Here is a 21348-nt window from a genome sequence, read left to right on the forward strand (position 1 = left end):
TACAGGTTGTCATGAAACTGTGATAAGTTTTCTAATATTATTGTGGTTTATTGTAAAGTAGGTTTATGGGTGTGCGTGTAGATGGTTCTGTCTATGTGATTTAATTAAATTAGAGTCAGATAGGCTGCAAGCTTGAAATTATCAAAAGAAGTTAGGGGTAAAAGGCATTTGAAATGCTAATGAGTAAACATGGATGAGGTCTTGGGATGTGAAGGAAATTTGCATTTTTGGATAAGTGAAGGAATTGTTTGGGTTTCAAAGGGATGTTAGGATGTTTACAACTAACAAGATAAATAGGGCAAGGTTACTATGTTTATTTTTCCTAAAGGCACTGACTATATTATCAACATGAAAGGTTTTTATATTATGGGGAAAAGTACATTTCCAAAGATACATAAAGCAATAAAATTTACAGATTAAAGAGAGAGAAACATATATAAAGAAGGAAGGAAGGTGATGTTGGGGGGCAGCCATGTAAGATCGGTCAGGAGTATGTGAAACTCCGCCTCCGGCCATTTTTGTAAAAGTATGTTGTATCCAGTAACTAAAGTTGGAGAAAAGCCTTTGGAATTCCACTGTCGAGTGGGTGCTGTGCTAAACATGCTGGCTCACTATTTAAATTAAAAAATCTATTTTGGACTGTTGCCTTAAAGCGGGTGTATAGGTGGGAGTCAGTTTAATTAGGAATTTTTTGATTTTTTAATAATATTACATAACTGTAATCTTATGTATGTGCTGGAAATCTTTTCTTTTGTTAATATATGTTTTAATTTAGTTTTGAAAATTTCTAAAGGTATTAGTGGACTCATTACTTCTGAATTCAGTGCCCAAATCTTCTCGTAATAAATACAAATTGAAAAACCGGTGTGATAACCTGGCCAAGTTGTGGATTTGGTCCGCCTAGCATACATCACCTGCCACGTCATAACAAGGTCACTTTACAGATCATTCTTCTTCTTGTGAATTTGGTTATTTTATTCCTCTCACACTTCTCCCTAACACTGTTCTTACTTATAAACTGTTCATATATAAATTATTATAGTGGTTTTTGTTTTATAAAAGCACCTGGTATTATATTGATATACTATTTGAAAAGAGTTGATAATATTGTTATGCGCATGTATACTTAAGTATGCAGGATGTTGCATCACTCACTACTATGCTACAGTCTGTGTACCAAAGTAACAATCTATAGTTATGTAGCACATAGTAAGCTCTAAAGAAATGCACCCAATATCAGCTCCAATATTTGTGTCTTAAAAGTGATATTACAAACCTCTGGGAACCAGAAGACATAATGCTGGCATCAGCAACAATGTTTTTATTATCACATTCTTGCTAATACATTTTTAAGTTCTAAATAGAGTAAGAAGATTATTAAACAGGGTCGTTTTGCTGATATTTCTGTGCCCTAAAGGCAAATCCGTGTTTCCAAAAGTAGGACTGACTGTTGTTGTTATAATTTTTTTCACCAAAGCTGTCCTTTCATTTTTCTTGTGGAATCAAGTTGAGCTATGATTCAAATTGTCTCCTAAGTGTCATGTCTTCCAAGTGTTGTCTTCTAATTCAGGCTAGAGAATCAAGCAAAATATTTTTGGTAACTGCTTTGATTATACTGTCTTTGAACAATATAACTTGCCTATTGACATTAAAGAAATTGGATTATTGATCCACAAATTACTCTTTCTAGTTCTCTGATTTATTAAAGAGACAATAAACCCTATGGATATTGACTCTTAATTCCATTCAAAGGATTCGTAATAGGTCTCTGGCTCATCAGTAAAAGAAATAAATCTTGGTGGTTCCTAAGGCCAGCGCATCGACATAGAAGACGACTTGATAACCATTTCAAGTGACACAATGAAGTGTTAAAAGACTCCTTGTATGTCGACATTTTATTTTTTTCTAGATTCTGTAAATAAAACAAGCAGATGATCATTGTAATGTTAGCTATCTGATCTTTCTCACTGAGAAACTCCATATTTTGCTTTTTGCATTTCATAACCTTTACATATTGATACACAGCAAGTAATTCCTCAATGCAACATATTAGATGGAACACAAGCTTTACCTACTAATAAAGTTATATAAAATGTTATTGTAACATGTATTTTCTAACAATCTCAAAAGAATGAGTTATAGAAGATTTCATATATTCTAATGCATGAGCAAGGTGTAATATTTCCCAGTATGCAACAAAAGGCAAGGGTAAGAAAAGGCCATGCTGTTCATCTAGGTATCCATATTGCCCTGGATTTTGTGGAAAATATGAGGAAGTTATCAGCTTTCTCTTTTATTAAAGAGTAAATCAGACTTCCAGGGACTACAATTGTGCAGTTAAATACGGTAATTTGCTGTCATGTCGTCTTTCACAAACTTTGCTACAGTTTCGACACTTTAACATATGAAAGGACATGAAGTTGCAGTACTTACATAATATGTAACTATTAATTACAGAAAAGTTTAGGTTTGTTCATTCCAGTGTAAGTAAATCTTTAATGCGTGTTAAGTTTTGATTACTGCCAAAGAACCACTCTAGCACTGAACATTAACTTTTACAAGTGTGGGGCTTCATTCCGTCAGATTTTAATTATTGTTTGAGTTTTTTTTACATAAAAATGTAATTCTTTTTAAAATTTTTCTGTCTCTTATCTCTTTTAATCTCATCTTCCTTTCACTTCCTTTATTTTCTGCACATGATTTGGCATTAATTTAAAAATATAACTTGCACTTCCTAGTTCAAATTCTGCATGCCTCAGTGAGAATTTTGCAATCTGGCGAAGAGGTTACACAAATCCCAGATACCCTGTGGAGGGTGCAGTGCTGAATTGGATTTCTGATCACCTCAAATTCCAGTGCAAAAACCCATAAAAAGTCTGTGTGTAAGTACAGATGTAATGAATGGCTAGTAACATTTGTTCACTGCTGACAGCAAAACGCAGACCTTTTTTTATGTCCACATACGGCACCTGATTGGCCTATTTTACCACTCGCTATTGCATTATTATTTATTCCATGCCCTCATTTCAAAAGGTAAAATATAAATTTACATGATCATTTGAGTTACATGGTATATCAGTTGAACTAAAGTCGTAGAATATTTTACTGTTTCAATACAGTTCAATTCTTAATAAATTTTGTAACTTTCTTATGGAAATTTAAATACTTTGCAGAGTAAAAATTTAAGAATTCATTTGAGTAATAATTTATCTCAAGATTCAGATATGAATAAATTTGTGCTTGACTAAAACACCTTGTTATGAACCTGTAATACTCATTTTTTAGTTAACAGTTCTTTATCCAGGGAATAGTTTATACGATTTTCTAGCAGATGTCTGCTAAATTGGATGATAGACTTGGCATGATTTTTCACTGGGCAGGTAGATAGTTTAAATGCCTCAACTTATGTATCTGCTGTAAAACCATCAACATTCTGCCATATGTGATTTCAAACTACTCTCCTCAGCAGCGGCCAATATATATATATATATACATGTATGTATGTCAGTTAAAAGTAATGTCATCTGGCGTAAGGTACATTTTTAATAGACCTAAGCTGCTACTGCTTTACCACCAGGCCAACCCAGGATCAGCCGCAAGAGTCAGACACAGTTAAGTTTTTGACTTGCCTTGGTGGAGCCAGGAATAGCTGATATACTCCTCTCGGCCTCACAGGAAAACCTTAGACAACCATGCCTTAAATTTTCCCACTTCTCGAATGTGAGGTGGCCCTGAAACCTGATCATATCACCTATCTTATGGCATATGTGATCTCGTTTAAATATCAAAGTCTTTTAGAAAATAGAATCACAGATAATATTTTGGTAAGGACCTGCCACACCGTGTGCTTCATCCATAAAAATGGGTTAAATCTGGAGTCCCAGGTTCTGACTTAGTGAAACAAACTTCTGAGCAAATAAAGTAATTAATCAAGAGCAAGAATTAAGAAATGTGTGAGAAAAATATCAGAACAGAAAAACAGATTAGGGCATGTGGTCCAAATCAGTGTTACTTACCACTGTATAAAGGCATGGAGTCTAAAGAATAAATTGGATGCACTGCAGCCACACATTCAACTTAGAAGATATGATTGACAAAGTAGCCATTACTGAGACAGCAAGATGGTCAGGACTGGGAACTAAATACACCAAGCTATAAGGTCTACAGGAAGAATGGTGAAACTGGTAGATGGTAAGGAATTGCCTTAGTGATTACCTCAATGATAAGAGAAGACATAACACGAGATAAGCAGGCAGTGGAGACTTTGACTGAATTAAGCAACAGAAATGGGCCCTTTTAAAACTAGTGAAATTGAACGTGAAAGTAAGGAAATGCTGGCCATGTTGAATTATGACTTTCCATCAGTTTTAACAGTAAAGTGAGAGGATAGTATGCTGGGCATCCTAAGAAAGCTAATATTGAATCGGAGATGGGGATTTGCCAAAATTAATGTAAACAAAACAATAGAAATGAAGAAAACAATGACCCTAAAGAGTGAAAAATCTCAAGGACCAGATGGATTCCATCGCAGGGTTTTAAAGGAAGTTGGTGAGAACATTGCAGATACCCAAATGATAATCCTCCAAAGTTCTTTCCATTCAGGAACCATTTCTTTCGATTCGAAAATTGCACGTCATTCCACTATTTAAGAAAGGTAAGGGGGGAAACCAGGAAATATACGACCTGTTATCTTAACATCTATTCTCAGGGGATTACTAGAGCCTATAATAAAGGATAGAGCCAATGTGGATTTGTAAAGTGTAGGCCATGCCTAATGGACCTGATTTGATTTTGTTTTGAACAGGTGGCTGAAGTTGTGGGCAAGAGAATGGCCTTGGATGTTATTTTAACTTCAAAAAAGCATCAGATAAAGTTCTTCATAAGAAACTGCTGGCTAAAGTTGAAACTCATGGAGTTGAAGCAAATTATTGACCTGATTAGGGAATTGGCTGAGCAGCAAGAGACAGTAGGGATAATGAACAGGTAGTCAAATTTGCAGCATGTGATTGATGGTGTTCCACAGGGATCTGTGTTGTGGGCCTCAACTATTCACCATGTTTATTTACAACACAGGTTATCAAATAGAGAGCCACATACCTAAGTTTGTACATGATACTAAGGTGACATTGTAAGCACTGTAGGTGGAAGCATAAAATTACAAAGATATTAATAAATTAAAGGAATAGGCAAAACTCTGGCAAAAATGGATTACAATGTAGGCAAATGTGAGGTCAGCCACTTTGGGCTGAAAGGATAGAACAGAATACTTTCTAAATGGTGAAGATCTGCAAACAATGGCAATCTGAGGAGACTTGACGATCCAGATACGTAGGTCATTAAAATGCCCTGAACAGAAAATATTGTTAAAGCAGTTAAGTTTTTTGGCATTAGCCATTGTTTTTGTGGTAAGTCCTCCATATTTGTTTTTCTGAACTTTATTATTCTTGGTAGCTGCTGCTTCTGCATTACACCTTACAAAGAAGTGAAGATGGGTATTTCTTTGGGGCATATGAATTGGCTACATAAATGAGGTGAAGGTGTTTGTCAGAGTCTGATAAATGTAGGTACAATGACAGAGTGGCATTTTGTCATGCCTTTCACTACCCAAGACATGCTAGAAGAGACCTTTATTGGTTGTCTGTGCTTCAAAAGATTCTGCAGCACAATGTAATGTACACAAATTCCTCCTAAGCCACTACAGGTGATATAATCTGCATGATGCATTCTTGCAGATAGCTGGCATAGACACGATGGGTCGATTGCCTCCTGTATTGTAACCATTTCAGAACAGTGGGAACAAATCGGTGTTCCCAGGAAAGAAAATGCTATACTATTAAAGTGTTTATTTTCTGTTTTCAAAGTTTTGCTTAAAATCTGCATTGGTGGGGGTGGGAGGGGGGAAGGTAACAACTATTATATGTGCAAGGGGAAGCATCTTTATACTTGTGGAAAGAACACACAACTTTTACTGGATGGCAGGATTCCATTGAGTGTTAAAAGTTGCAAACAGTACCTAGATAGGTACAACAGCTTGTCAAACCTATCTTAGGTTTTCATGAAGGAAATGGATTTTCAATTTAATCAATGTTCAAGTGACATGTGATCAAAACTGATAATTCTGCATACAGTAACCATTATCCAGGGGGCAGCCTGAGTAACATTCCATGGTGTTCACATTATTGAAAGAGGAGACACTAGTTGAAGACTCAAGAAGCCATTAATAAGTGTTTGACTTGCATATTTAGATGGCTCCATAATGGGAGTAAACATTATGTATAAACTATACTCTAGATCTCCTCATATTTTGAAGGTTTTGTGTGGAAGATGCACCAATGGAAAGCTCTATTTGCAGATGTAAGTCACTGCAGTTAAAACAGGTCTGTTGTAGAGGGAAATCTTGTACCTCGCTACAAATGAAGAATATTATATTGTTTGTTATACCTGAGAGGGAATCTTCCAGAGTGAAATATGAACAGCCATCACACTCTGGGCAAAATTTTCCCCCCCTGTTGGGAGGGAAGTGCATGGGCGGGTGGTCCTCCGATCGGAGCCGCCATTTTTAGTGGGTGGGCCAATTAAGGCCTGCCCAGTGTGATGTCCGCAGGGAAGCCCTATGCGCTTCTTGTGCGGGCGGGAAGGAATTCCTAAAATCGGAAGTGTGCTCCTTCGCGCATGCACGCGAAGGAGCGCTCCGATCTCCCTGAGACTAAGTCCTGCCTCAGGGAGATCAGTTCCTAAAGTAAAAAAGTTACTGCAGAGAAAATTTCATTCACCATCCATGTCCCCTCATGTGACAATGTCACATGAGTTGGGACATGGACATAACGTTGATTAAAAGTGTCTCTTAATTTTTTGATTCAGCAATGAAACCTCATCCATGTGGATGAGGTTTCATGCTTTTTCAGATGGCCACCAGCGCTCCCGACCTGCCTGCCAACTTTTAGTGGACCTGCCTGTCCGACTGTATGAGCTTAATTGTTTTTTGAATGGCCTAAATAGGCTGTTGACAGGTCAGCGGGCACACATCCGACTCGGATGCGCGCCTGCCGAACTGACAATCTAAATGATGTCGGGGCGCATGCCTGATGTCACCCCACGTCATTTTATGCGTCGGCGAGCGGGCCCCACCCCCGCTCACCAACCGGAAGATGCTGGCCTCTGTTTACTCAGGCATAGCACAGAGCTATCCTTGGCATCTGTGGCTACTAACTTCAATAGAAAAGATCCTAACAATAGAGGAGCATGCAGATTGCACTCTTCAGCATCAGCTGAGACTTCTACCTTCAGGAATAGCGTAGACAATCAGTTTAGGCAAAGTGAAAGAGTACATGTAGAAGTGCAATGATTGTTTGCACTGCTTTAAATCGTGCCTCCCAGAATATGTAGCAGTTCCCAAATAGGTTGATAGGCCCCACAAGAAATGGGGTCACATGTGGTGAACATGCTCTGCTTTTCTCCTAATGTCAGCATTCTTGTTCTTCATTTGTAACAAGGTACAATATCTCCCTCCACTGCAGACACCTGTTTTAATTTCAGTGACTTAAATCAGCAAATAAGCTTTCCTTTGATGGTGAACCTCCCACACCAAGATCTTCAAAATTTTCATATCAAAGTTAGTAGTGTTGCACAAATATATCCACTTCGCCAATGTCAACAGTTAGTTCACTTTTCTGTCATCACCAAATTTTCATTTATAAAAGGTTTCAGCCCTTTTAGGGGCTATTTCCTTGTATGTCATAAATTCCATAGGTGCTGGGAGAAATCTCCTTTTTTGAAGTGTGATCACTGTTGAAATTATGTATGCATAGAAATGCAGACTGTAAGCAAAACAGAAAATAAACATTTTAATAGTAGAGCGTTTTCTTTCTTGGAAACACCGATTTGTTCCCACTGTTCTAAAATGGTTACAACACAGGAGACGATTCGACCCATTGTGTCTGTGCCAGCTCTCTGCAAGAGTAATTCAGCTAGTCCCACTCCCCTGCCTTTTCTGTGTAGCCTGCAAATCTTTTCTCTTCAGATAATTATCCTGTTCCCTTTTGCAAGCCATGGGGAGAATTTTCTCCCTGTTGTGGGCGGGCACGGAACCAATCACCACCCGCCGCCATTTTACATGGCTGGGCCAATTAAGGCCCGCCCAGCGTGATGCGCGCCTGGTAGTGGCGCTACTGTGCGGGCGGGGGGAGGAAGGAGAGTTGGGGCCTGCGCTCTTTCGTGCATGTGCGTGAAAGAGCGCAGAAATCTCCCTGATGCAGCTTTGTGTCTCAGCGAGGTTAAGTGTAGTTGTAAAGTTGGGGAAAAAAGAAAATTATTCAGACATGTGCCCTCATATATCAGTGTCACATAAGCTGGGATATGTTTATGAATTTTGATGATAAATTTTATTTAATTAATAAAACCTTCATGAAACCCCATCCTGCCCGTGGATGAGGTTTCATGAAAAATACAAAGGTCGCCTGGGCTCTTTGCCTGCCTGCCAACCTTAAGGTTGGACGGGCAGCCCTAACAATGATGTTAATTAGTTTATTAATGGCCCTAACAGGCCTTTGATAGTTCGGCGGGCGCGCAGCTGACTCCGGTGTGCGCCTGCCGAACAAAAGATCAGAATGACACATGGTGACGTCGGGATGCACACCCGACATCACCGCGCGTTGTTTTACGCGTCAGAGTGCGGGGCCTGCCCCCACACGCCGAACAGAAAATTCTGGCCCATGATTGAATCTGCCTCCATCACACTTGTGGGCAGTGTGTTCCAGATCCCAACCACTTGCTGTGTTCAAAAAAAAAAGTTCTTCCTCATGTTGCTTCTGGTTCTTTCTTCAATCACTTTTAATCCATGCCCTCTGGTTCTCCATCTTTCCACCAATGGAAACAGTTTCTCCTTATCTACATTGTCCACACCCCTCATAATTTTGAACACCTTTATCATGTCTGATGAGTTCATTATGTTAATATATCTGGCTGACTTTAAAGTTTATAACTGAAACGTGCAGATAACTCCTGAATTCCTGTTGTGCAGAGTGCTGAACGCCAGAATTATTGTTGATGGGGAAGGATGTTGAAAAGGCAAAAATCTGAAGCCGTATTTTAGTTTTTATTAAGTATGTCAATGAAATGAACAGGCTTTTTTCATGGTTTGAGATGTATTTGTTGAAAAGACAAATTAACCTATTGCTCATTACATCTATGTGATTATCAAACTATTTTAGTATTGCTGAATTTGTTGGTTTTATTCTTTCATGTATTTGTAAAGAAGTTTATCTAAACCTGTAACAGCTCATTTATTCTATAAAGTGCAGAGTGGTATTGTAACGGGGATGATGCTATTTGATATTATTACCACAAATGAGTAATCGTAAGGAACCCAGCTCTGTGAAAGACAGGTTAATCACTTTAAAAGTACAGCTCCAGATTGTGGGAGATTAAATTTGCTTACAGGGAGGCTGGGAAACTAATAAGAGAAATTAGTCATTTAAAATACCGTCAAACTGGAACAATGTCTACTCACTCAATGGTATCAGGTGTAATCTGTTTTCTTCTCCGCACAGATCTTTGCTTCTCAAGCTGCGCCATAATCCAATCTATTTTAGAATTCATTTCATTCATTCTCTCCTCCAGTTGATCTGTACGCATCATCAGACTAAGAAAACAGTAACATAAATTGTTATAGAATCTCATAATGTTGTCCATGTGTGTTTGGATATAATGTTTTACAGTACAGCAATCTTAAATTATAGCATAGTGTAGTAAATGTTTTGTAGAATTGCTCATGGCAAGTTCTTTTACAATGATTTAGACAATCTGTTGTGATATATGATGAAGCCCCCCGCCAACCCCTCCACCATGGCACTGTTCACATGACAGTTTTCCCTCTTGCAATTGTGACTCACATTTTTCCTAATTTCACATTCTTTCTCTGACTTTCTCTCTCTGTTACACTTTGTGTTACTAACTTTTTCATCCACACAGTGTTGCTAAATACTTCATTGCATGCTCTAACATGCTTACCAAGTTAAAATCCATAATTTTGGAATACTGAGATTGTTTAGTCCAAAGCAGCTTGATAATACAGGAATTCTGGCAAATGATAAAGGCAACATTGGAATCCATTCAGTTTTGGCCCTGCACTTGAACAAGATTGGGTGGGAAATTCCTGGGAAACAAAGCAAGCTTCAGAAAAGGAGCAAAGATTCATGCCTCTGAGGGGAGGGTAAATTTTTTTGGATATATCGTCAATAGGCCATGTACAATTCTATGAGTAGGTTTTAATATTTTTTTGAGTTATTTTAATTTGCATGTTTTTAGAAATGTTGGAGTAGATTCCACCACTCACCCACATGACATTCTGCTAGTGGAGTGGGCCCAATAGTTACAATGAAAGAACTGGGCCCATTTTGAGAGCTGTGACTCATTAACATAGGATTGGCAGGCTGCACGAAGTAAATGATTGGCCTAGGCTGCCTCAATTTCAAAAACAGTATGGGTCAATTGGATAACATCATGAGATCCAATAACAATAACAGCCTAAGTCATGGAATTATACCTTACAGACAATGTCCCAGAAACCACCATCCCCATCCCTGGGTATGTCCTGTCCCACCGACAGAACAGCTCCACCAAGGTGGCAGCACCGTGGTATACAGTTGTGAGGGCATTTCCCTGGGAGTTCTCAACATGGACTCCGGACCCCATTAAGTTTTGTGGCATCAGGTGAAACGTGGGCAAGGGAACCTACTGCTGATTACCACCTACCACCCACACCCACACACATACCCCCACACACACACAAACATCTGATGAATCAGTACTTCTCCATGTTGAACATCACTTGGAGGAAGCACTGAGGGTGGCAAGGGTACAGAATGTATTCTGGGTGGGGGAATTTAATATCCATCATCAAGAGTGGTTTGATAGTACCACTACTGACCATCACAAAGTCCTTGTGGAGATGAAGTCGCATCTTCACATTGAGGATACCCTCCATTTTGTTGTGTGCTACCTGGGCTAAATGGGATAGATATCGAATAGATTCAGCACTTCAAAACTGGGCATCCATGAGGCCCTGTGGGCCATCAGCAGTAGCAAAATAGTATACAACCACAAGCTGTGACCTCATGGGCCAGCATAGTACCACTCTACCATTACCATCAAGCTGGGGCATCAAGACTGGTTTAATGAACAGTGCAGGAGGGCATGCCAGGAACAGCACCAGGCAAACCTAAAAATGAGGTGTCAACCTGGTGAAGCTATCATAAAGACTACTTGCAGGCCAACAAGCAAAAGCAGCACGTGATAAACAAAGTTAAGTGATTCCACAAACAACACACATCTAATCTCTGCAGTCCTTGCACATCCAGTCACGAATGGTGCTGGACAATTGAACAACTAACAGGAGGAGGAGGCTCCACAAATATCCCCATCCTCAATGAAGGGAGAGCCCAGCCCATCAATGCAAAAGACCAGGCTGAAACATTTGCAACCATCTTCAGCGAGAAGTGCCAAGTGGATGATCCATCTCAGCCTCCACCTGAGGTCCCCAGCACCTTCAGCCAATTTGATTCACTCCACATGATATTAGTAAATGGCTTAACGCACTGGATACTGCAAAGGCCCTGACAATATTCCAGCAATAGTGCTGAAGACCTGTGCTCCAGAACTAGATGTGCCAATAGTCAAAAGTGTTCTAGTACAGCTACAACATGACATCCACCCGGCAATGTGGAAAACTGCAAAGGAAAGTCCTGTACACAAAAAGCAGGACAAATCCAACCTGGCCAATTACCGCCCCATCAGTCCACTCTCGATCATCAAAATGATGGAGAGTGTCATCAACAGTGCTATCAAGTGGCGCCTACTCATCAATAACCTGTTCATTGACGCTCAGTTTGGGTTCTGCTAGGGCCACTCAGCTCCTAATCTCATTATAGCCTTAGTCCAAACATGGACAAAAAGCTGAACTCCAGAGGTGAGGTGAGAGTGACTGCCATTGACATTAAAGCAGTCCAAGAGTGGCACTTGTAGCCACAGTATTCATACGGCTGGTCCAGTTCAGTTTCTGATCAATGGTAACCCCTAGGATAAGACCATAAGACATAAGAGCAGAAATTAGGCCATTCGGCCCATCGAGTCTGCTCCGCCATTCAATCATGGCTGATAAGTTTCTCAACCCCATTCTCCCGCCTATTCCCCGTAACCTTTGATCCCCTTACCAATCAAGAACCTATCTATCTCCATCTTAAATACACTCACTGACCTGGCCTCCACAGCCTTCTGTGGCAATGAATTCCATAGATTCACCACTCTCTGGCTAAAGAAGTTTCTCCTCATCTCTGTTCTAAAAGGTCTTCCCTTTACTCTGAGGCTGTGCCCTCGGGTCCTAGTCTCTCCTACTAATGGAAACATCTTCCCCACGTCCACTCTATCCAGGCCTTTCAGTATTCTGTAAGTTTCAATCAGATTCCCCCTCATCCTTCTAAACTCCATCGAGTATAGACCCAGAGTCCTTAAACATTCCTCATATGTTAAGCCTTTCATTCCTGGGATCGTTCTCGTGAACCTCCTCTGGACCCTCTCCAGGGACAGCACATCCTTCCTAAGATACGGGGCCCAAAATTGCTCACAATATTCTAAATGTGGTCTGACCAGAGCCTTATAAAGCCTCAGCAGCACATCCCTGCTTTTATATTCTAGTCCTCTCAAAATAAATGCCAACATTGCATTTGCCTTCCTAACTACCGACTCAACCTGCAAGTTAGAGAATCCTGGACTAGGACTCCCAAGTTCCTTTGCACTCCAGATCTCTGAATTCTCTCCCCATTTAGAAAATAGTCTATGCCTCTATTCTTCCTACCAAAGCGCATGACCTCACACTTCCCCATGTTGTATTCCATCTGCCACTTCTTTGCCCATTCTCCTAACCTGTCCAAATCCTTCTGCAGCCTCCCCGCCTCCTCAATACTACCTGTCCCTCCACCTATCTTTGTGTCATCTGCAAACTTAGCCAGGATGCTCTCAGTTCCTTCATCTAGATCATTAATGTATAAAGTGAAAAGTTGTGGTCCCAACACTGACCCCTGCGGAACTCCACTAGTCACCAGCCGCCATCCTGAGAAGGACCCCCTTATCCCCACTCTCTGCCTCCTGCCAGATAGCCAATCTTCTATCCATGCTAGTACCTTGCCTCTAACATCATGGGCTCTTATCTTACTGAGCAGCCTCCTGTGCGGCACCTTGTCAAAGGCCTTCTGGAAGTCCAAGTAGATAACATCCATTGGCTCTCCTTTGTCTAACCTACTCGTTACCTCCTCAAAGAATTCTAACAGATTAGTCAGGCATGACCTCCCCTTGATGAAACCATGTTGACTTTGCCCTATTTTATCACGCACTTCCAAGTATTCTGAAATCTCATCCTTAATAACGGACTCTAAAATCTTACTAACGACTGAGGTCAGGCTAATCGGCTAATCCCGTCTTTTGCCTCACTCCCTTCTTAAACAGGGGGGTTACATTAGCAATTTTCCAATCCTCTGGGACCCTCCCTGACTCCAGTGATTCCTGAAAGATCACCACTAACGCCTCCACTATCTCTTCAGCTATCTCCTTCAGAACTCTGGGGATGTAATCCATCTGGCCCAGGTGATTTATCCACCTTCAGACCTTTCAGTTTTCCTAGTACCTTCTCCTTGGTAATGGCCACTATACTCACCTCTGCCCCCTGACTCTCTTGAACTTTGGGGATGTTACTCGTGTCTTCCACCGTGAAGACTGACGCAAAGTACATATTCAGTTCCTCCGCCATTTCTTTGTTCCCCACTACTACTTCTCCAGCGTCATTTTCCAGCAGCCCAATGTCCACTTTTGCCTCTCTCTTACCCTTTAGTGGGGTTGGATTTTCTCTTGTTGGTGATGGTCATTGCCTGGCACTTACATGGCAAGTAACATTTGCGCCACACATCAGCCCAAGCCTGGATGTTGTCCAGGTCTTGCTGCATTTGGGAACTGACTGATTCAGTATCTGAGGAGTTGCGAATGGTGCTGAACATTGCGCAATCATCAGCGAACATCCCCACTTCTGACCTTACAATGAAGGGAAGGTCATTGATGAAACAGCTGAAGATGGTTGGGCCTAGGACACTACACTGAGGAAATCTTGCAGCGATATCCTGGAACTGAGATGATTGACCTCTAACAACCACAACCATCTTCCTTTGTGCTGATTATGACTCCAACCAGCGGAGAGTTTTCCCTCCGATTGTCATTGACTCCAGTTTTGCCAGGGCTCCTTGATGTCGCATGGGATTAAATTCTGCCTTGATGTCAAGGGAAGACACTCCCCTCGTTACCAAAATTTAGCTCTTTTGTCCAGTTCATCAGCCTGATAAGGGGTTAAAATAGCTGAAGTGAATGGTTACTGTGAATGGTCATTTTGATTGCTTATTAACAGGCCTCATGAAGAGGTCTAGGCATAAATAACTGATGGCAAAATGAATAAAATCTTTTGGAAGTTAGTGTGGTACCAGAGATGGAACGAATGGGAGGTCAGGACTAGTCTGGATCCAGATGAATAATGGTAAATGGTTGACATCAAAAGGCAGGATGTTTAACCCAAAGTATAGACAAAGAACTCGATGTCCCATAGGGAATTTTGCATTAAGTTAAATCTTCATAAGACCAAAAGGCCTTGTCAATAATCCATCCAGGTATCCATTCCTGAAAAAGGGTATGAAGCAAAAGACTTACGGGAGAGTTTGTTGCAGTAGGTGGTGGACAAGGAGTCTGGGAGGAATACTGCTTTCAAACGCTCCTGAGGGGTTCTATAAGTTGAGAAGACTTGAGCACCAAGAAGAAAAGAAATGAAGAGACAAAGAGCTCTTCATGTATGCTAGCATTCCTGCCTGATCTGAACCAGTACTCACTACTTGTCACAGTCATATGTTTTTGCTGAATAACTACAAATGTTATATCCCATTTTCAACTCTTATTAAAAATTCAACATCCCGCTGTTATGGTTGTACTCGAATTCTGATAGATTGATTGATGATAATTCTCAGGTAACTTTCTAAGTTTAACTCAGATTATCCTTCAAAGAGTAAAGTTCTCACACTGTCAACGGTACATTATTTGAGCAATTGTTCCATATAACAATCCAATATTCTGTCCAGAATCATGGGCATAATTTTCTGGTCAGCGAGTGGGGGTTGGGGCCCGCTCTCCAACACGTAAATTGACGCGCTGTGATGTCGGGCATACGTCCCGACATCACCAAGCGTCATTTAGATTGTCAGTTCGGCGGGCATGCAGCCGAGTTGGCTGCGCGTCGGCCGAACTGTCAGGCCTATTAAGGCCTGTTAAAAAGTAATTAACTGAGCTGCCCGTCCAACCTCCGTGCCTCAGGGAGATCTCTGCGCTGTTTTGCGCACATGCGTGAAAGAGCGCAGGGAACCACTCAGGGAATCCCCCCCACCCGCACAGGGAGTGCTCAGCGCTTCCAGGCGCGCGTCACGCTGGGCGGGCCTTAATTGGCCCGCCCACGGAAAATGGCGGTGCGGCCCTGATTGGGGGCACCAATCGGGTTCGCACCCGTCCCCGGCCACCCCTGCACAACCAATGGGGGTAAATTTCTGCCCTATGTTTTCACTCCTGCACTTTTTATGGATTTTACAATTTATAGAGTACTTTGACGTCACCCATAATCACTACATCTGTTCCTATATGGATTACACAATTCTTGATTCAATCCCTCCATAGCAGATGCTTATATTTTATTTCATTTTTCTCACCCTTGATTGTAGTGTTTCTACCTAGTCGCATCAAGTCCCATTGTGCTCACTTTAATTGAATTCTCTGTCCCCCTTCCTAGTTGTCCTTTCCATGTGAAATAATGTACATCCTCTGTACATTAACCCAACCTGTCATTATCAAACCAGTATCAATACCTAAGATATCATAGCCTCCTTCTCCAGCAAAGACCCCATAGCTTCAGATTTTATTCCTAAGATTTATCATTTATACATAGACCTTTTGAGGGATTAATTTCCCTCGCTGTCTTGACTGATGTGTTTATTTTGTCATTTTTTTTCTGTGAGATTATATCTTTGCACTTTCTTGCTGCATAAGTGTTTACATTTTTATTTACTGGCTCCTGTTCCACCACAATATCCAGCTCCTGTATGCTTTTCTAACTAAAGCACTCTTTAATTTCCCTCAATCCAGATCTGTACTGTTTGCCCTACTTCACTTATTAATTTAAATCCTTTCACACTCCTAATTTACTGCCTCTGCAAGGACATTCATATCTGTCCAATTTAGGTAAAGCCTTTCTGATTTGTAGAGTTTCCTGCTGCCCCAGAGTATGTTTGTGTCCTACAGACATTCTTCCTGTTCTTTTGATTTCCAGATGTGAAATACCCATTTCTAGACTCGATCACAACTGCCTAATGGAGTCTTTGGTTGAATTCTAAACACTTTAGCAACTTTGTGATCCTGATGCTATACTACCCTTAACCCAGTACATGTATGGGAAATGATTAAAGGACTCACAATTGATAATCTTTAGCAGTAGTTTGTTGATCTGGATTCTTCACAGGCTTGTGATGGTCAGTGGGTTCTAGCATAAGATCACTGTAATATTTATTTGCAATATTTTGTCGATGTAATATTCTCTGTTCAAAAACAAGAAGGATTGGTTATACCAAATTATGGAATAAGCCCATTTAAAACAATAACTTCAATTCTGTGTTCATTGCACAAAGTGGCAAGATGATAACTGTGACAACATTTAGCCAGTGAGATTTAATACGGCTAACATACAATTTCCAAATGAGTGGCCTGCCTCATTAGTGAAGTTGCCTAATGTAGCTGCTGGCAGTGATGTACTCCATTTATAGTAGTGTGTATCAGCAGTGTTTTTTGTAAATAACATCTTATGAATTGAAAATGAACAATTTCTGGATTATACATCTGGCTTAAAGGATAAATTAGAACAGAATTAACAATGCGGCTTAAAACCAATAAAAAGGTGTATATGTCTGTAGTATGAGGGTCTGGCACATATAGGGTTAATGTAGGACTGAGTACAGTACTGCCCACACAGTGATGTAAGAGAACACATGACCCGCATCCAGGGTCAGTTGAGCGTTGGACAGTGTGTGTACCAGCAAGCATGGAGACGGCTCCTAACTTGTACCCTTCACTGTATATTTGTAAATAGCTCTAAGAGTCAATAAAAACTTATAGTATGATCTACTTATGACTACAAAGACTTTTTCAGACCTACTGAACTGTAACCAGCACCTCAAGGAGTCTAGAAAGAAACTTTATCAATAATTTCCCCAAACTCTGTGATTACTTTGACTTTCTTCATTATTTCCCTTTTAAACATTTTTCAGATAATTACTCATATAAGAGGCATAGCAGATAATTTTCATCTTCCTCTCATGCATTTAACACCCAAAACGGGGATAATGGTGTGACCAACATCTCATGGAGGACTGATTCACCCGTTCCCACAGATTGTCTAATCGTTCTGATTTTTCAGGCAGAACTCAATTCAGGCAGCCAAAGCTCCAACTGTAATCAGGCAGGGGACGTCATTAATATATGCAAATGATGAAGATAAGGCCCCTACATTGCCACTACCTGCCCACAAACCATGAGCAGTAGAAGCTGAGAAATAACATTTTCCAGTGGTATTTAAAGGATTCCATACTTGCTCTCGGTTAAAAGGCCGGAAAATTTTGGGAGATATTTTCCTTCAATTGCATTATGATTTTGCCTATGTAGGCAATTTTACAGTGCTTGTTCTGAACTCCTAAGAGGCTCCTGGCAATGCACGTTTCTCCTTATGGGGATCCTTCTGGTTGATTTATTGTGGCAAGAGGAAAAAGAGTAGCAACCAAAGCTGCAGAAGAGAGAGAGAGAGACGGGCTGTGGAGGAGCGATAGAGTGAGATGGGGATATGGCAAATGGTGTTCCCCAGGGATCAGTGTTGGACTCTCCATTTTTTTCACTACATATGGTGACAGTTTGGATGAAGAAATAGACAGCTGTATATCCATGTTTGCAGAAAACATGAAGTTAAGAAGCATAATAGGTTGTGCAGCTGACACTACAAAGTTCCCAAAGGTCATTAAGCAAATTAGGGATAGTATTTTATGCCTTCCCCAGTGATGAGTTTGGAGGCAGGGTTGGGGAATTTAATCAGGCAGCATGGTGGCCAGTGGGGATCCTGCCACCTTCCTGTCTCCACCCCGATTCAGTCTATGGCGGGAAAGTCTGTGGACAGTCTTCCCGCCTGCTGCCAAATGAAGCCCTTAAGTGGGCAATTAATTCATTTTCAGGCACCTTGTCTGCTGAGTAGGTATACTGGTTTTGTTGTTGCAATGACATAGGTGAAATGGGCTGCCCATTCAACCTATTAATGCAGTTCTTTTCATAGGTATAATCTGCTGTTTATGAATTCTTGACAAATTATTTAATCTGGACAAAAATGTGTCCAAGTGCTCCATGTCATAATTTTCCATTGTTTTAGAAAAGCATTACCTATATTCTTTATGACCTTAAATTCTGTTCATAACCAAATGTTTATTTAACTCCTTTTTCAAAGAGGTTATTCAACAGAGCATTAATCTTGCATTACCTTGACAAGATAAGGATAGGGAGAAGACTAAAAGCATAAGAATGGTCTTCATTTTTTCATTACTCAGCATATCCCAAACATTATAATTATACATGTGGCTATTCCTCCTATTAACTATCTTTTAACTGTTATGAATGCTCAATTTATTGTTTAATAAACAGAAAGCAACATGAATTATCTAGTCTTATATCTCACCATTTTAGATTCTGCAAGATCCTGCTCATCATCTTCATCCCTATAATCATTAGTGAAGAATAATTTGTCTTATATATAAGTATTTTCTTCACTTTTTTATATTTTAAAATACATTAAGTAAATAGGTTATGTTTATGATCATATTGCATTGAATGAAAACATTTTCACTAAGAGATCATTGAAAACCAAATGCAAATTTGTGTCTTGTAATACCTTGTAAAATAGCCATAACAGTATTTCTCTTTGGTAAGTTTTTCTTCTCCAATTATTTACAATTTAGTAAAGATTGAACTGCTTCCAGACCCCCTACTGCCACTCTGAGCTGATCCCTGGGATATGAAGGGAAGGCGGTGGCATAATGGTATTGTCACTGGACTAGTAATCCAGGACCTGGGTTCAAATCCCACCATGGCAAATGATGGAATTTGAATTCAATAAAAAAAATCTGGAATTAAAAATCTGATGATTGCCAATTATTGTAAAAACCCATCTGGTTCACTAATGTCCTTCAGGCCTTGTCTGGCTCACATGTGACCCCAGATCCACAACAATGTGGTTGACTCTACGTCAATAAATGCTGGTTGCTAGCCAGCAATGCCCATGTCCCATGAATTAAAAAAATACACAACCTGGTTTTCTACTTTTAACTTAATCTAGAACACCAGCCTTCCATAACCATGCCAATTGTTAATAACATCAGTTGTTGATTATAGTTATATTAGTTATTGATTACTTATTGATTATATCTTGATTAGCCTGCAGTCATTATCAATGATGGGGGCTGTTTTAGCCAAACGCATTCCTTCCAACAGTTTCAGCAGATGTCACTGACGCCAATTTCAGCATTTCCCTTGCAGCCTTAGTTATAGTTAGGCAACTCAGCAGGCTGGGATCTAATATGGGACATTCTTGCTGTATAATTAATCACTGGACTTTGAATTGTTTCTCACCACTGTTGGATTTTTGAAAGACCCATTGTAGTGGGGGCTCCAATCCTCCATCTTGGAAAGATTTGGATGGGAGCTTCAAATGGATGTCCTGCAGTCTCCTCTTCCACAGATCAGTGACAGTGCTGAATGGATGGTGGGAGTCATTTCATGAAACAAACAACACAGTTTGATATCCAAAGAAATTATAACTCATTTACTTTGCTATGAGGCCATTTTAGCAGTAAATTATTTCCACCTTATCTTCAAGCTTGACATAATTGTCCGTAATTTCAAAACAGTCAACCCATATTCTGTACTAGCATAAAGTATTTAATAGAAGCATTTGGCCTGTGGCTGCAGTGTCCTATTAAGCTAACTTTACTCTGCCAGTACTCAATGATAATTTTAGTTTTAGGCATATATCATTATCCTATACCAATATAAAATTCTTCCAATTACACACCTACAGGGTGTCCTGTATGATAGTTTGCTGAATACTGCATAACTTTGCTTTGCTCTCTACAATAAGATGTGTTCTCTTACCCAATCTATTCCATTGGCTACAGCAGAGGAGATGGATGGCTGCATGGTCCAATCAGGGGCTCTTGAGTTGTTCATGACCAGTGGCCATTGTGAGCTCAGGCCTGAAAAGATTTGATGACAGGTTTCAGCAACTTGGGGCAGTCTGGCCCAGATGGCTTTCTGGCACCAGAGCAGGCCTTTATTGAAGGGGTGATGAGGGTCTAGGTATGCTGTGATTCTGAGAGAAGGCAACACATTCCATTCCCATTGCACGATTGCTCTGCTGATGAATTGTGGTTCAGCACTGTCACTGATCTGTGGGAGAGGAGATTGCAGGATATCCATTTGAAGCTCCCACCCTCCTCTACTGCTGTGAAACATGGGCTGTCTATTGACTCTCACATCCTTGAGAGCTTCCATCAGCGGTGCTCGCATCGAATCCTGTGGATCAAATGGGAGGACTGGCCGGACTAACGCAAGCATCCTCACGAAGCTGCATCTACCAGCATTGAAACCCTGCTCCTGTGGACCAAACTCTGATGGATGGGCCTTGGCATCCAAATGCCTGAAAACCACCTCCTTGGCAGGTTCTCTTCTCACAGCTCCCCATTGGACAACGCTCAAAGGGCGGTCAAAGGCAAAGGTATAAGGATACGCTTAAGGTTGCCCTAAAGCACAGAGGCATTAACACTACTGACTAGAAGGAGAATTCCGATCGCTCAGCATGGCACTACCTGGTCTATCAAAGCGCAAGCCACTTCGCGGCTTGGTGACTCGACAATGAGGCGGAACAGTGGCAGCAGAGGAAGAAGAAAGAAGCCAACCCGGGATGGCGATTTCCACTCCCCTACGCAACACCGTGCCCCCACTGCGGAAGAACATGTGGATCCAGAATTGGGCTTCTCAGTCACCTGAAGTCTTGCCAAGCCTGACGGACGACATCCTCGTTTCAGAGGGACCACTGACAATGATAAATCTTTATAAGTAATCACTCACAATGTTTACTATTTTGTGTTCATTCTTGTTTCAAACCCAGCTGCATCTTTGACTGTCCTTTACTGCTGT

General features: G+C 40.7%; 1 protein-coding gene across 1 annotated transcript; it reads right to left on the minus strand.

The window, feature by feature from the left end:
• Positions 1-1295: 1295 nt before the first annotated feature.
• Positions 1296-20766, minus strand: LOC144686103 (uncharacterized). Its single transcript, XM_078551251.1, has 5 exons — positions 20642-20766; positions 18833-18872; positions 16540-16661; positions 9509-9640; positions 1296-1571 (listed from the first exon to the last, which is right to left on the minus strand). Exons 1-5 carry the CDS (start codon positions 20764-20766, stop codon positions 1562-1564), a joined length of 429 nt encoding a protein of 142 aa, XP_078407377.1. The 3' UTR covers positions 1296-1561.
• Positions 20767-21348: the final 582 nt, after the last annotated feature.

Source organism: Cetorhinus maximus, chromosome 10 (assembly GCF_964194155.1).
Source record: "Cetorhinus maximus chromosome 10, sCetMax3.hap1.1, whole genome shotgun sequence".
Taxonomy (NCBI): domain Eukaryota; kingdom Metazoa; phylum Chordata; class Chondrichthyes; order Lamniformes; family Cetorhinidae; genus Cetorhinus; species Cetorhinus maximus.

Excerpts from the sequence above, each read along its gene's own strand:
- LOC144686103 (XM_078551251.1), bottom strand. The coding sequence starts at position 20,766 with ATGCTTGCGTTAGTCCGGCCAGTCCTCCCATTTGATCCACAGGATTCG. Across the intron at positions 18,873-20,641 it reads TTTCACAGCAGTAGAGGAGG|GGATGAAGATGATGAGCAGG; the intron begins GTGGGAGCTTCA and ends TAATGATTATAG. Across the intron at positions 9,641-16,539 it reads ACTGCTAAAGATTATCAATT|TCTGATGATGCGTACAGATC; the intron begins GTGAGTCCTTTA and ends CTGTTTTCTTAG.